Raw genomic sequence first — 17,673 nt, forward strand, 5'->3', positions numbered from 1 at the left:
ACCATACCTTTTAAAACAAAATGATTATGGCACACTTTTTTCTTATGTACCACCTCCCCTGGGAATACTTGAAGATTTCAGCTAGCCATAACATGGCTACTTTGTCACCTGCACTGGACACTTACCTACACAATTCATGAAAATAGAAGTGGATGAAAGTGAAGCAATTTTTTTCTCTAAATACATGGCCCCCCTAGATCTATTCAATATAGTAATTTTGTTCCCAGAGTTGAGAGGGATTCACTGATCAAAATCAGTTGGTAGGAATGTAAGACTCAGGTATGCATTTAATACAAGTTGCAGCCTTGTCCTCTCTTTCTATTTCCATAGGAAATTTGTGATCAAATCTGGTGTGGTATTGGCCCCAGAAATAATGTCACCATGCACTAGCCAACTGGGGCTGCACTAAGTTATTTGAACCCTAAAAATGAAAGCTTAGTAGCTGATAACTATGTAATATATTACAGTTGTAGGCATTTGGTTATTTGTTTATGCAATGTTGCACACACAGGAGTAACTGTATTCTCCAAACCCACAATCACAGGAAACATGGCCTTTCAGCAATGTTTTGACCACAAAATCTTTATCATGTATTTAAAAATCTATGGCTTAATGATACGAACATGAAGACAATTATACCTTACAGAGTAACCACCTCTTTGAAAGGAGGAATTACGAAACATGATTGGCTGTTACATATTTTGAGAAGTATTCTCAGATGTAACAAAAAGTTTTAGCTATTTTTAACCAACAGAGGTAGGATGTTGTTGATTAATTGTCCAAAGAAACAGATTGGCCTTGTAATTTTATAAGATGATAAAAAGAAAGTCATCCTTTCCAGGTTATACAGGCTGATCTCTTAATTGTATATTGCATATTTTTATCATTTTTATTAATGAAATATAATTATAACCAAAAAAAATCTACCATGGCTCATAGCAGGAATAGAATAGTAGGGTCTATTTTAAGCAAAATCTATCAGTCAAATTAAGAAAGAACTGCAACGAAGAATCCCAATTCCCCTAGAAAAATCAGAGGTCTAAATAAAACCTACAAACTAATTCTGCTTACAGTTTCTTTGCCCAAGTTACTTCCTCCACTTTTAATTTAACCCCTGTGCTTCTCTATTACAATGCATCATTTGCTACTACACTTAAACTCGGTGGCATTTTAAAATATATTGACATTAAATGAGATGAGCCGAGTATGGGGCTCTGGTCAGCCAATTAAACTCCCAGTGATGACTTTCCTCTCTCACTTCTCTTCCTCCTTTAAAATACAAATAGAGAATGTATTGAGGTGGGATTTCCTCTTTTCTCTATGTGATCTTTTATTTCATTGCCAATTGATTTAATAGCAAAAAGGAATGTATATAGTTCAGCCTCTTTTTTTTTTCCAACTGTGCATTATTTCAGCAAATTATCCTTGGGGTTAACACAGTTCGTGGTCTCCAAGATACTCCATTCCATAAAATTATAGATCCTGTTATTACAAAGTTCATGAAAATGTTTTTCTGTTGCTCTGTATTGTCACAAAAGCCTAAAAGATAGAAAAACTAACTTTTATGCACAACTGCCATACCCCAAATGCTCATGAGACCATTCCTTCGTAACCCCACTCCATTTCACCAGAGGGTAAGAACTGTGCTCGTCTCCATTTGTGAACAGGGGCAGGGTGGAGGACCAGAGCCCAGAGGGTTATATCTGGAATCACATTTTTACTGTGCCTCCAAGCACATTGACCCCTTCTACTTTCCCATTTTGGGTTGACAACTCAAAGACGCGAAGATTCTGTTGCTTCCACCTCAGGGCTGGGAAATCAGGACTTTCAGTCAAATCTTTGCAGTCTTCAACGTGTATTTTGGCAAGTAGGATGGAATCCTCAGTTTAGTTATGATATTGCCACATTCGATCTTTGAAACAGATGTCTTGCCAAGATCTCCCAGACAGCAGTTCCAGAAAATCCAGGTCTTTAGGGATCAGGAACAAAGTACATTTAAAACTTCCAAATTTCTTTATAGCCCAAATTAAAATGAAAACATATTTCTATTCATCCATGTTGCATTCATCCAAGTAATCCAAATCAACACTCATTCACTGGTTAGATCAGGGTTGGTCCCAAGACCCTGTAATATTAAACTACCCAGTTGAGCTTGAGCTATCTGATGTTGTACCGTGAAATATGGAAACAGCACTGAACTGGGTGTCAAATGACACCAGCTCCTGGGCTTTGGATGAAATTATTAATATTAGGATATGATCTAAAAAAGTATTGCTTATACTAAGATAAAATATAATCTTTTTCATCTCCTTCATTCTCATAAAAAATATTAAAATTTGTGTTCAGTGGTCCTCAAATTTACACTTGTAACAACAACTGAAGACCCTAAAGAGCATTGGTTTACATGGGTTGTATCTGTCTATATTTACCACATTAGAAACTAAAACTGAGAAACTTTAAAAATATTGAATTTATTTTAAGATAACAATACTAAGCACATTACCAATGTTCATCTAAAAAACATATTTTTATTTTTTAAAAACCATTTCTTTTCCAAAACAAAAAAAAATTGGTGAGAAAATCAGCACTGGTTGACAAGTTTGCAAATCTCTTAATAGAAGTTAGTTGGATTCTCCTATCTATTTCTGCATCCAATCTGTTGCAATATGTTGTTTTGGTTGAAGCATATGAAGAAAATCTGGCCTCATACAGATAAGTATTTGGAAAAGGGAGGTATACTTTATATATTTTACAGCCTTTTCAGATAACTGTGTATATTCTTCTTTGATTTTATACCAAAACTCAACAAGGATAATTTTTAGGAGTTAGTTGCAATATGGAATCTGAAATCAATAAACTTTTTGTATTTTGTGGGAAGACAACATTGAAAAGGGGAAATGTCATCTTAGTATTATTATGAAAAGAGTTTTGACCTTCCATGCCCCCAGTCCTCTGGAGGGTCCCTCAACCACTCTTTGAGAATCACTGGCTTTAGTTGCATGCAATGCTGTGCCAGTCGCAGACAAAAAGTTTGAACAAGAGAAAGTCTTCACTCTTCTGAAGGAAAGGCTTTCAGAACGACACAGAATCCATTTGGACAGTTTGGTTTGAGAATATTTTCAAAACTCAACAAAGATTTGAGTTAAGTCCTGTGTTTTCTATGTCCTCATCACAAATTTCTCTAATTATTCTCAGAAGCCCCCAAAAAACAACTCTCAGTTTTATTTTCATCAAATTGGCACTGGATGGACTATATAAATAACCCAGATAGGCCTCTCTCTTGCTGTATCTTATTTTCTATCTCAGTATCTTGTGCTTTCACACTTGCACAAGTAATTAAAACCATAATGTCTAGATCACATTTCTCTAGATGACTGCAGTATGCTGATGTGCAATCGTTTGTGAAGTATGTTCACATGTTCCCTAAATTTTTACTATTAGAGTCCAAAGGTTAGCTAATGGTTAACTTTTTTTGAATTGGAACAATTCAAGATTATTTCTAAAATAATGTCACTCTTGCTCAGCTTGCATCTAGTATGCTTTCTTGAGTGGAAGGGAAAAGGATGGAGATACAGCTACTGCTATTGTAACCCTGCATATGCCCCTAGGAGTGTGTGATGCATTTGAACATTACCCATCACACGTATCCAAATGGGGAAAAGGTTAAGAATCACTGCTCCAGTCCATCAGACTGAGGCATGGATGACTACCATCTCAGGCCAGGGTGATCAGATGAATGACAACTATGTGGTAACTGGAAATCTGTTATTAACCCCTTCTCTGCCTTAGGTACCATTGTAAGGAATAGGACTTGGAGACAAAATAAACTAGGAGTCAACCACAGAGTAACAAGCAGGGTTCAAGAACACTTGATTTTACTGCAATGGCAGGGGCGTGTCACAGAAGCACCCACAGTCTCAAGGAGGCATGGTCACTGAGCATGGCCTTGCTCATGTTCTTAGGTTTCTGCAGTTGCTGTGAAGGAAAAGTCAATCCTAGCAGGACTCGTTTACTGGGTTGCAAAGAGGCAATTAGTATCATCTGATACTAATTTGTGTGGGAGTGGGGATAGGGATGGGAAAGGAGATGAAGGCAGAAATGAGGATGGAGAAATGGTAGCCAGTAACCATTAATGAGCATCCTTGGTTCAACAGAAGACCAAAAGTATGGTAGATGGATAACTTCAGAGAGACAGCACCCAGGTACCCTTCTTCAGTGTGAAGCAGAGGCAATATTTTTAAAATTTATTTATTATTTATTTTTGGCTGCGTTGGGTCTCCATTGCTGCGCACAGGCTTTCTCTAGTTGTGGTGAGCGGGGGCTACTCTTTGTTGCGGTGCATAGGCTTCTCATTGTGGTGGCTTCTCTTGTTGCGGAACACGGGCTCTAGGCGCACAGGCTTCAGTAGTTGTGCCACGTGGGCTCAGTAGTTGCGGCTTGCAGGCTCTAGAGCGCAGGCTCAGTAGCTGTGGTGCACGGGCTTAGTTGCTCCGTGGCATGTGGGATCTTCCCTGACCAGGGCTGGAACCCGTGTCCCCTGCATAGGCAGGCAGATTCTTAACCACTGTGCCACCATGGAAGTCCCAGGGAATAATATTTTGAGGAAAGACGGAACACTCTATCAAACTATGAATATTTTGCAGGTGATGAAGGTGGCATAAGGAAAGAAGCTGCGTTCCTCTCTATAGTGATAAGAGAAAGTGCCCCTTAATGCCAGTGCTGTTTTATTCTATGCTGATGAGGACCTAGAAAAAGCTACGAATCCCACTTACCATTCTTTGTATTCCCCAGAAGTTCTCCAGATCAGAGAACCCAATTTCATGAGTGTTGAAAGGAGAGGAGGGAATGATGAAAACACAAGAGAGAAAGGGCTAAGAATTTAAAAGACATTCTTTGAATAGGCTCTTCAGGCACATTTCATTGACTCATTTGACTGGCGATATCACAGCGTTCCTGCTCCAGTGGAGCTTACAGTCTGGCTACAGGAGCCAGAGTGATGCAGTGGGGAGGAGAAATGTACAACAAACAAGTAAACAAGCCAGCAAAGAAACCTGTAATGACAAAATGAGAAACGTGTGGTGAAGAGAGGGTGCCAGAGAATGACAGTGAGGGGAGACTGAGAACCTTCTTAGAAAAGGGTGGTCAGGCACACCTGATGGTGATTAGGGCCAATCAGCTCCATAAGCTAGAAGAAGAGTACTTTGACAGCTCAAATAATCTGCACACATAATAATAATAATTTCTCTATATTTCAATGAGGTTCCTTTTGAGAATTTAAGTCACGCTCAGCTGAGGTTAGGAAAGAAATAGTAAAACAACAATATTTACTGAGTGCTTATTCTGAACTCTGATTATGGATCTCAGTCCCCCATCCCCCATCTTTCAATTACAGGTGAAAGAGGAGTAGAATGTCTGGGGGGTGGTACTTATTGGGAGTAAGGGAAGGTAGACAGTCATAATAGTTTTCTATTGCCCTCTGACCAGATACCACAAGCTTAGTGGCTTAAAACAATACACATTTGTTACCTTACAGCAATAATTTTGTAGTTGAGAAGTAGGAAAGGGGCTAAAATCAAGGTGTGGGCAGGGCTGCATTCCTTCCTGGAGGCTCTAGGGGAGAATCTGTTTTCTCACTCTTTCCAGCTTCTAGAAGCCACCCACAAAGGAATGAACAGGGAAAGCCCAGGGCCCCCTCCCTCCATCTTCAAAGGCAGCAATGTGGCATCTCTGTGCCTGTCTTCTGTAGTCCCTTCTGTAGTCTGCCTCCCTCCGCCACTTTTAAGAACTTTTATGATGACACTGGGTCCAGCCCAATAATCCATGAGAACCTCCTTATTTTAAGGTCAGCTGATTAGCAACCTTAATTCCATCTGCAACTTTATTTCCCCTTTGCCGTGTAACTTAGCATATTCACAGTTTCTGGGGATTAGAACATGGACATCTTTGGATGGCCACTATTCTGTCTGACACAACAATTGGAAATGAAAGTGGGAAAAGAAATCAACTATACTCCAATAAAAATTAATTTAAAACAATAAAAGTGGGAAAAGAGGCAAAGGCCCTCTGTCCCTTTTGGAGCTCTCTGCTCACTCTTGGAGAGTCATCTTCTCTCTTGCTTGACGTAACCATATTTGTCACAAGAGCTAAAGACATACTAGCTGAACTACATAATAATTTGTAGGTTTATGTTATCTCGGACAAGAAACAAGGCACTTTTCCTGAATTTCCTTATCTATAATGGGACAAGGTTGAAGTAGATGGTTTCTCAAAACTCCTCTGGTGTTTCTAGTCTCACCTTTGATATATCCATGTCTTTGTAGATTATATTCCAAATTATATTCCAAAGTGTATTATATTCCACCGGGCATGTCTGCTGAACTCCCCAAGGCCACAACATCCTTCTTGACAGTTTCCTGGTTAAGTCACTGTTGTATTTAATATATGCTGCCAGCATCGATGAGGTCTTCCACCCAGGAATCAACACATGTATTTTGTGGATGTACAAAACATAAGAATAAATCTGACTTTTAAAAAAATTGACTCCTAACTTCTGCTCTGCTGATAGCAATGTGCCTTGCATTGTATCTTGCTCATGTGGAATGATCTGTTGCTTGTGACAGAATTTGCTGTTGCTGTTACAAGCTTTGGAAGTACACATAGCTTGTGACATTAAAATATCTTCTGTTTACACAGCACTTTACGGTTTACAAAATGTTTTTCTATTTTTTGCTTCATATGATCCTCTATAACAAAGTCCTGAGATTAACATACAGTTCTTTAAAATGGATGTACTTGTAGGGTTAACTGAGTAACCAGTTTTATCATAATCCTGCATAATCATAATTGGGTCTTCGTTGCTGCGTGCGGGCTTTCTCCAGTTGCAGTGAGTGGGGGCTCCTCTTCATTGCGGTGCGCGGGCTTCTCATTGCGGTGGCTTCTCTTGTTCTGGAGTACGGTCTCTAGGCTCACAGACTTCAGTAGCTGTGGCACGCAGGTGCAGTAGTTGTGGCTCATGGGCTCTAGACCGCAGGCTCAGTAGTTGTGGTGCACGGACTTAGTTGCTCCACAGCACGTGGGATCTTCCCAGACCAGGGCTCAAACCCGTGTCCCCTGCATTGGCAGGTGGATTTATATGCATCCTTGATCAGGGTAACAGAGGTACTAAGAAATTTGTTGGAAAACTGACCTCAAGTAATTGACTGAAACACAGACTTACATGCTGCATATGTGGCAACAGAGTGATCAGACATCCTTTATATTTTAAATTGGACATCATTTTAATGAGCTATCTCACACTGCCTTTTATCTTTACTTCTGAAAGGAAATGTGTTCATAGAATACGTTCATAGAATGATTAATGCACTTTTCTTAATCATACTTTATTCTCTAGGCATTTTCCTGCCTTCTTATAGTCTTGATATATAAGTTATTCACAATACATCTCCCTAAACACTTATCTGAGTATAGATAGAATTATACATAGGCAAAATCCCAAGAGTTACAATATTGCAACCACACATCAAGATGGCATTGTTTGTAGCTATCTATATTAACTTTCATATGTGGATGAGTTCCCAAAATTATCTTAGAAATCAATAATTTTTCAAAAATAATTCAAACAGCCCACGTATCCTTCTGCCTTTTTAGTTCTTAAGTTCATCTGCATAAAGCAAGAGGGAGACTTTTAGATGAATTGTAAACTCATTTAATTTCCAGACATTGTATAGTGTTTAAACCCTAACATCAAAGCAAAGAACCAATTATCAGAGTTCATTTGATCTGAAGCCCTGTTGCCTGAATTGCTATAGTTTTCCTTATGCTGAAAAGGAAATCTGTGTCACATCTCAAAGATGTAGTATTTAAAATCACTTTATCTATAGCAGTTTAACTTGAAACATGTGTTTGGGCTCACTAACCACAAGGAGGCATTGAAGCATCTATTCAAAATGTGAAAAGCAATTTTATTTTTTTAAAAGTTATACCTACAGTTGCTGAATTTCATATAAGCAATTATACTGCTTGTGAGTATGCATGCCTCTTAAGTTCATGTTTTGGTCCACGTTCATTTTTTATTTTAACCCCTGCAATAGCAGAAAGTGTTGCCGCTGCTGTTGCCATTGTGGAAGATTTGGGGACAGTAGTAAATCCATGTGCGTTTTCCTTCTGCTATTCCAATTGACATGAAGGAAAATGGTGGGGCTTTCATCAGTACTGACAAAGTAACTGCATTAACCTTTATTGTCCTTTAACGTTACAAGATTTTTTGACTGTGTGAACAGAAGCATATTTCTTTAGTATTTAGAATTACTTAAATACATATTCACAACAGCAAGAGTTTTATCTGAAATCTGTGTGTCAGTTGAGAGTGATTTCAGGACACATCTTCAAAATGCCACATAAGAAGCATAGGACAACCCTCAGAATGGGAGAAAATATTCGCAAACGAAGCAACTGACAAAGGATTAATCTCCAAAATATACAAGCAGTTCATGTAGCTCAATATCAAAAAAACAAACAACCCAGGGCTTCCCTGGTGGCGCAGTGGTTGAGAGTCCGCCTGCCGATGCAGGGGACATGGGTTCATGCCCCGGTCCGGGAAGATCCCACATGCCACGGAGCGGCTAGGCCCGTGAGCCATGGCCACTGAGCCTGTGCGTCCGGAGCCTGTGCTCCGCAACGGGAGAGGCCACAACAGTGAGAGACCCGCGTACCACTTAAAGAAACAAAAAAACAAAAAAAAAAACAACCCAATCCAAAAATGGGCAGACCTAAATAGACATTTCTCCAAAGAAGATATACAGATTGCCAGCAAACACATGAAAGGATATGCAACATCACTAATCATTAGAGAAATGCAAATCAAAACTACAATGAGGTATCACCTCACACCGTCAGAATGGCCATCATCAAAAAATCTACAGGACTTCCCTGGTGGCACAGTGGTTAAGAATCCACCTGCCAATGCAGGGGACACGGGTTTGAGCCCTGGTCCAGGAAGATCCCACATGCCATGGAGCAACTAAGCCCGTGCGCCACAACTACTGAGTCCGAGCGCCACAGCTACTGAAGCCCATGTGCCTAGAGCCCATGCTCCACAACAAGAGAAGCCACTGCAATGAGAAGCCCACACACTGCAACAAAGAGCAGTCCCCGCTCATCGCAACTAGAGAGAGCCCATGTGCAGCAACAAAGACCCAATGCAGCCAAAAAATTTTTAAAAAAAATCTACAAACAATAAATGCTGGAGAGGGTGTGGAGAAAAGGGAACCCTCCTGCACATTCTTGGTGGGAATGTAAATTGATACAGCCACTATGGAGAACAGTATGGATGTTCCTTAAAAAACTAAAATTAGAACTCCCATATGACCCAGCAATCCCACCACGGGGCATATACCCTGAGAAAACCATAATTCAAAAGGAGTCATGTACCACAGTGTTCATTGCAGCACAATTTACGATAGCCAGGACATGGAAGCAACCTAAGTATCCATCAACAGATGAATGGATAAAGAAGATGTGGCACATATATACAATGGAATATTACTCAGCCATAAAAAGAAACAAAATTGAGTTATTTGTAGTGAGGTGGATGAACCTAGAGTCTGTCATACGGAGTGAAGTAAGTTAGAAAGAGAAAGACAAATACCGTATGCTAACACATATATATGGAATCTAAAAAAAAAAAAAAAGGTTCTAAACACCCTAGGGGCAGGACAGGAAAAAAGACACAGACGTAGAGAATGGACTTGAGGACACGGGGAGGGGGAAGGGTAAGCTGGGATGAAGTGAGAGAGTGGCATGGACATATATACACTACCAAGTGCAAAACAGATAGCTAGTGGGAAGCAGCTGCATGGCACAGGGAGACCAGCTCTGCTTTGTGACCACCTAGAGTGGTGGGATAGGGAGGTTGGGAGGGAGACACAAGAGGGAGGGGATATGGGGATATATGTATACATATAGCTGATTCACTTTGTTATACAGCAGCAACTAACACCACAATGTAAAGCAATTATACTCCAATGAAGATGTTAAAAAAAATAAAAGGCAAAAAACCAAAAAGCCAATATAGTTTTTAAACCTGAGCATAACTTTCTTACGTTCTCTTTTGAACATTCATGTTAAAATTTCTGAAACTTTTCCCGTGTTTCTATAACCCTGATTCCCAGAAGCTTTGCTGATATTGAAAAATATGAACCTCTCTGTTGCAGAATACGCTGCTCAGCACATCTTCCAGAATTAATGCTTAATCCCCTGAGAAGCAAGAACCTCATTCTTAGGAGTTGGATTGTTTCTGCGAGATGCTTCAGAGACAGTTCTTTCCTGGAAATGTGGACCATGACACTGTGAAATCCTGCTGTGCCATTTTGCCATGTTGACTTGCTCTTTCTGGGTTTTGACATCTGGTTTGCCTTTTAGGATATTCCCAGCCTGTGCGACAAAATATTGACGACTTCAACACGCAGCAGAACATGCAGCTGGGGAGGCTGTGTGACATCTTAGGTACAGTAAATACTTTTACACAAATGGCTCTTTGGAATGTTTATCAGTGGATGTTGATTAAATGTTCATTTTTTGGTTTTTTTTTCTGTACAAGGAAAAGGCTTGGACTTCTAATCTTTTTGCAGGGCAACTGAATGTTTTGTTCCAAAGAACAGATTTATAGTGAAGTCAGTTGAATAAACAAATGACATTTTAACCAATTTACTTGGGTAGTTTTCTAATTCTCTTTGCTGCAGGCTTGAATAAGGATGTATCTCCTATAGCCCCAACTCTTCATTTACTGAATCTGGCAGTGAATGAAGTCAACATTATATATTTGTGTCAATATTGTCTATTATATTATCTGAGGAATGAGTGGAAGGTAACAGAAGTGAAAAGCATTGTTTTCATTATAAGAATAAGAGGGAAATGAAGATAGATTTTTTAAAGAAGGTTTTATTTAAATATATATAATCTAGTTATGAGAAAATAGGAAGTGCCTAGTGGAAGGAATTATTAGAAATACAAACCTTGAGTGATAGACACATCTTTGTAAAAGTCAAGTTCTAATACTGGTTTGGTCAGTTCTAAATCAGACACCAACCAGGGGCCAGGAAGGAAGGATACAAGAACTCTAGGCTTTGGTTGACACTGTTTGAGGTGAGGTTTAAAGAATAAATGTTTCAAAGCCTAAGTAATAATATTGAATCAGTGTGGGAAGTCCTGGCCAGAAATTCAGGGTTAAACGAAAACTAGAATTTTTTAGTTACCAAATAAGAACTTCTTTGTTTTGTTAAAATATAATTGCTTTGGCCCTTATTTAAGCAAAACAAGGAAGAATTTTAAATTATCAATGACCAATTTAGCTGGCTCCCTGGAATGACATACTTTACGTGATTCATATATATTTCAGCATCATTATTATTTTATAAATGCCATTTGGTAACAAAAATACATCAGTACTAGAAATTTATAGTGTCCTAAAATAATAATAGGGTAATTGCTTTAATCTATTATCTAGGCACTAATGTTGTTTTTCAACCTTACCAAAAAAAAATTTAATGACTTGATTGATTTGTTAGTGCTGAGCTATTTCAACTAAAAACCTGACTGGGTGGAAACCAATGAAGTGCAGCAGAGGGCAGACTTTACTCCAATTTATTTGATTAATTTTTTTCTTTAGCTTTTTATATACCTTTCTATATATAGTCCAAACCATCACCAAAGAATTTCCTTACAAAGGATTCTTATTAATAATGAGAAGACTTAAGAGTATTAGGCTTCTATTTTAAATAATTCAGTCTATCTATCTGCAATGGAAAATTTTGCTAAGATGAACATTTCTGAGAGATTATTAACCAAATGCCTTTTCTTGGTACACTATCTTCATGATAACAATGCAATCCTAAAACCTCTTCAAGAGAAGTAATAAAAGTGTAGAAATAAGTGAGAAAATAGAAAAAGTACTTGCTTGTGAAGTAAAAATATGAAGAAACTAGGAAAACTAGTGATAATTTTATGGAAGAATAAACGATTATCTTTCTTTAAATTGCGTTAATTCCTAGTAAAGTGTGTTGATTTTTCTGCTTATTCAGGGGAAACAAAGGTAATCTGATCACATTAAGACTTGTTGTTTGGATACTGGCTGTGAAGTCAGGGTATCAGGTGGAGAGACCTCAACAGTTTGTATCTTCAATTCCTAGATGAGTTAAAGCAAGAGGGTGACTGATATTGACTTACTAACAGTCAAAACAATCTTCATCTTCTTCTTAATTCCTTTCCAAAATCACCTGTCAATTAATTTTGAACATTTGTTGATTCACAATCAAACCACCCTAATACTGGATATTACTGTTAGTGATTATAGTATTCCTTTGCCAGAAATGAACGGGAAAGGTAAAATTAGCAACATGATTTGTTATCAGTTATAACCCAGAGATTTCTTCCCAAGAAAAATTTAGTTTTCTTCTGCTATGGAGACTTTATTAAGTTATTTTTGTTGTTTGCTTTTTGTGTCCTTTTTTTATACTTAAAAAAAAAAATACTAGGTTGGTTTTAAAGACCACTAGTTTAGTAAGACACTAATCTCTTCTTGAAAACACGAGACTTCGGATAACGAATTTGATCATTCAGCAGTTGGATACAAGTTATTTAACTACTGTCTCCTCAGTTAATTTATTTTGAGGTTCATGTGACAATGTGGTTTCAACATTAAATAGAAGCCACTTAAATATTTACATTTATGGAGCACCTACTCTGGGCCCAGCTCTGGGCCAGTTCAGAAGACATTGCTTCTAGCCACAAGATGCTCTTCTCCAGAACAGATTTCTCCTGCATGCCATGGGTCTCACTAATCGTGTAAGACTTTCCAGTTCCCGAATCTCTCCATTCTCCCAGATCCCTTTGGTCAGCTCACAAGTATTTATTGAGTGGCTCCTGCATACTCGACATTGTACCAGGGCATGGGGGATTATATGAAAAGTATATACCTTGCCTTTAAAGAGTCTGGATGGACAAGATTGAAAGATTTGGAACAACAGGATGGAACAGCAGGGGACACTACTTCATGGTGTTAAATCTTGAGGCACTAGTTAAAAGGAGCACAAGTGTGGAAGGCGGGGTGTGGAACCACTGTTAGCTGGCCTAGTCAGGGTGGGCTGTGGAGCAGATTGGTACATCTGTACTGTCTGCTGAGCACCTACTATGTGCCAGATACTGCACCAGGTGCTTTATATATATTCTTTCATTTCATACTCTCCAAAACTCTGTGCCCCAGGTGACTTTATTCCCCATTTTACAGATGAAGAAAGCAATGCTTAGAAAGGTAAAATAATATGCCCAGGCTCCTAGAAAGCTGAGCAAGCATTTAATCAGTCTATGCTCTGTATACTCTGCTAAACTGAACAGAGGAGTCTTAAAATCTCTTCTCAGCCCTACTTGACCAAGGAAACATTTTACAGTGCTCCCTCCTCCAACCTTCCCTGGGCACCTGGTCTGCATGTGTCTTGTGTCCACCACCCTCCACCATGTTTTACAGCTGTTTATACATGTGAAATGGTTGCTCCTCACAGGCAGCATCTCAGTTGCTTTGATTCTGGTATCTCCTTCCATGTCTAGCCAAGTGCTTTGCCCCTACTGATCAGTCAGTTATTTTACAAAAATGAATGGGTGACTCCACTGGCTGCTGATTTCCTGTACATACTCCCTAAAATATTCTGCAGCCTGGAGTGGGGATAATCTCTTCTCACTATTCCATTTGGATGGGATATTTAATTAGGATTTCTTTCTATGCACATAATAAGAAGCACATCTTGAGAAGGAGAACAGTTAAATTAAGACAGGGGCTTCCCTGGTGGCGCAGTGGTTGAGAGTCCGCCTGCCGATGCAGGGGACACAGGTTCATGCCCCGGTCCGGGAAGATCCCACATGCCGCGGAGCGGCTGGGCCCGTGAGCCATGGCCGCTGAGCCTGTGCGTCCGGAGCCTGTGCTCCGCAACGGGAGAGGCCACAACAGTGAGAGGCCTGCGTACCAAAAAATATATATATATAAATAAATAAATAAATAAATAAATAAATTAAGACAGTGTTTCCTTTAAACCAAGAATCACTAGATGTCCTATTTAAGTAATATACTCCTCTTTGGGAATGGAGAAAGGAAAAGGTTGCTTTCCTGAAATAATCATTGCTATGGTCATAATCAGACCATTTATTTGGACAGAACATTCCCTGAATTGGCCTTGCCAACTCCAGGCAGCATAAGAAATTGCAATTTCATCAGCTTTCGAAAGTTAACAGTTCTGTTTTATAATTTACTAAAGTTAATGGAATAAATTTTTAAATCAGTATGCAAATCCCATTGATATTAATAGGAGTTCTGGAGCTAAGTCCCTACGTATTATTTGAAAGTACACTTCCATGGTACCTCACAGCCCTCCTTCTGAAGGAATCACTCTGTCTATTTTTTGGGGGGTGGTGTTATTTATCTTTTCTTTAGAGAAATGCTAAAGTACAAAAAAGCCACTTAAATTGCTAAGATCTGTACAAAACCAATCTAAATTAACTTGAATGTGGCTTTTGGATATGCTTTTTATTTTAACCTCAGTCTGATGCCAGAGTTCGTAATGTCTTTTACCTTTATACCAGTAATTAACATTGTGCCTGTTATTTTTAGATGCCAACGTAAGAGTCATCTACATCTGCTCCCATGGAATGAATGACGAGTTGCTGCTGTATTACAATAAAATCCTGAGTCTACAGGCAGCTGTCAAATCAGGGAAACTTAAGGACAGAAGTGACCTGCAGGACAGGTTCAAAATTATCACCCCTGAAGCTATAAACATCTTCACTGTGAGTTTGTCTTCTAATTACTACGGCTTCAGGGATGCAGTAAAATTAAATTGGAAATTTTATAACTTGCAACGTTCTGGTACACATCAGTGAAATATTATTGCAAGTTTAACAGCTTTACTGATTAGACTACAGGTCGGACGATAGGAAATAAATATCCCAGTTTAACTTGCAGACTTAGCTGAGCTACTGCTGCCCAGTTTCTCTGTAGCCAAAGCCTAATTGTAGTTATTGGGTTGTACCATCAACTAGGTGAATTTATAACATCTACGGTTGCTTTTTCTTAATTTTGTGTGGAGAACACTGAGGCAGAGAAAGGCTGGGCCTGCCTGTGGTCACAAAGCTAGTTAAGGACAGAGTCTAGACCAGGGCCCCTGTTTTCTGATTTCCACACTGGTATTCCTTGTTATTCCATTGGGTTTTTGTCCCTCAGGCGAATTTGGTCTTATTTACCATATCACATGGTTCATAATGAACAATGTTCAGATTATTTTTTAACTTTTTTAGAACTGATTCTTAGTGAATGGAATGAATTCTGAGTTGAATCTCATCCCTAGAGAATAACTTCTGGGAGATTCATAGAACCATGGGGCACGTTCTAGAATAAGGTAGCGCAAGAGATGGCTTGAAATGAATTTCTCTATATTTTAACAAGAATTTAAGCTTTCCATGGTAAACAATCAACATTTTAATACCTAATGGAGGACTTCCCTGGTGGTGCAGTGGTTAAGAATCCACCTGCCAATGCAGAGGGCACAGGTTCAATCCCTGGCCTGGGAAGATGCCACATGCCTCAGAGCAAGTAAGCCCACAACAAGAGAAGCCATTGCAATGAGAAGCCCGTGCACCACAACGAAGAGTAGCCCCCACTAGACACAACTAGAGAAAGACCGCGTGCAGCAACGAAGACCCAACGCAGCCATAAATAAATTAATTAATTAATTAAATCTTAAAAAAAAAAGAAAGCAGACAAATCATCACCACTTACTTAAAATCTTAGAAACTCCCCAATATCCTCCACCAATGCAAGGATTGCTTTGGTGCTTCCTAGCTATTCCCTGGCCTCAAAGTCAGAGTTACTGTGGATATTGGGAAGCAAGGAACTATCATTAGCGTGTGGTTAATTTCCTGATTTTCTCCAGCCAGAAACTAGAGCTAATGCCTGGTAGCTGCTAATAAACAGTTTCTGCATATCTGAAATGCCAATATACATTGAAGAGGCATGGAATGGGGAAGGGGCACTAGATTTGGGAAAAGGAAAGTGAGTAAACAGCTAACATTTATCAAATGCTTAGCATACATTTTCTCATTTGATACTTAGAACACCGCAGCAAGACAGAAATTATCAATTTCCTTCTTTGGCTAAGGAAACCAGCACTCATCTTCTAATCCCAAGTTACTAGTGGGGCCAGAGTATGGAGCCAAATCTGTCTGACTCCGGAACCCTATCCTGATTTGGAATGACAGCCTTGTTCCTGGATGACCTTGTGGCCTTGGGCAAGCCCCTTTACCTCTCTGGTCCTCTGTTATTCATCTGTAAAATGAGGTGATGGATTAGATCATTTCAAAGTCCTTTCCAGCTCTGCAGTCCTATTACCTGAGAAGTGAATCCTCACCATCCACTCTTCACCTTCTAAGAGGAGATAGGCAGTTGGTACTAACAGATGTGCGGGGTTACATTCATAGTGTAGGTTTGCATCTCTGTGAATAGAAACAATTAGGAAATATTTTTAAGTACTTAATACTTCTCACAGTTTAAGTTTAAATTATTTGAGTAATTAATCACTCATAGGCAATCACCTCTCTAAAATACAAAAATTAAACTCTTACTTTCAAATCATTTCCTGCTCGTGTTTAGTTATGGCTTTATTTCTTTTTAATGGGTTTGAGAGATTGCATCAGTGCTGACTTTCTTTCAAATGCATGGCCTTGAGGAGATTTTTTAAAAGTGTGCCAAAAATCTGTTTGTATATCTCTCCAAGTTACTCTACAATGTTTGAATTTGTACTGGTGAAAGTGCTGTTATAAAGTCATCATGTATGTCTATTTTTGAACATTTTAATGTTTATGAAGACATCCTAAGCAACTACCTTTTGTCTCAGGTGAAAAAAGAATTAGTGGTGATAAATTAAATGTAGCTATAATGTTATGGAATTAGGAACATTTTAGATTTTTGTCATCTGTGTTAATCCACAGCCTGGATCTGGATGATACTGATTTTCTCTAAATGGTCACACAAGACCTGCAGTCAGTAATGTGTCCTCTGCCATCACTTACATTCAAATATTTATTAAACACACGTTCAACACAATACTGTGGTACCATCTTGCCTGAAGAATAAGACATGCCCAGAGATGACATAATAGAGCTGGGTAGAATACTTGCCAAGAGAGATAAACAACCCTAGAGCAGACAGAAATCCATTCCGGCCGGAAATGTGCAACTTTAACGTTAGGTTCCATTGCTGCATCTACCAGCCCCTCATCACACTTCATAAAACTACCAGACTTCATTACTCAATCTGTAAAATGGGAGAAATCATGGCAGCTATGGCATGAGAACTGTGCTAATACTGAATTTGAGTCCTGCCTCTGCTATTTACCAGCTGTGTGACTATGGGCAAATCACCTGAGCCTCAGTTTCCTCGTCTCCAAAACAGGGACTGTTAATTGGTACAGTGTTGTATGGATCAAATGAAAGAGTACTTAACATGAGAGGATTGCCCCCTTTGAAACATTCTTCTAGGTACCCTGAAAAGCCTACCACATACTTTGTGACTCAAGTCACCAGTTCTACAAGACACATCATTTTTTCACATTTCCTCACTGGAATAATTTGTAGGGA

The 17,673-nt window shown here is 39.0% G+C and overlaps 1 protein-coding gene across 1 annotated transcript in view; it reads left to right on the plus strand.

Moving 5' to 3' along the window:
* The window catches only part of LOC103085652 (IQ domain-containing protein H-like), a 91,263-nt gene that overhangs the window by 3,701 nt on the left and 69,889 nt on the right, over positions 1-17,673 (plus strand). Inside the window, 2 exon segments of the mRNA XM_082931529.1 lie at positions 10,420-10,503; positions 14,654-14,829. Of these exon segments, the coding sequence (XP_082787655.1) occupies positions 10,420-10,503; positions 14,654-14,829 (260 nt within the window).

This window comes from Lipotes vexillifer, unplaced genomic scaffold (assembly GCF_000442215.2).
Source record: "Lipotes vexillifer unplaced genomic scaffold, Lipotes_vexillifer_v1.1 scaffold713, whole genome shotgun sequence".
Classification (NCBI taxonomy): Eukaryota; Metazoa; Chordata; class Mammalia; order Artiodactyla; family Lipotidae; genus Lipotes; species Lipotes vexillifer.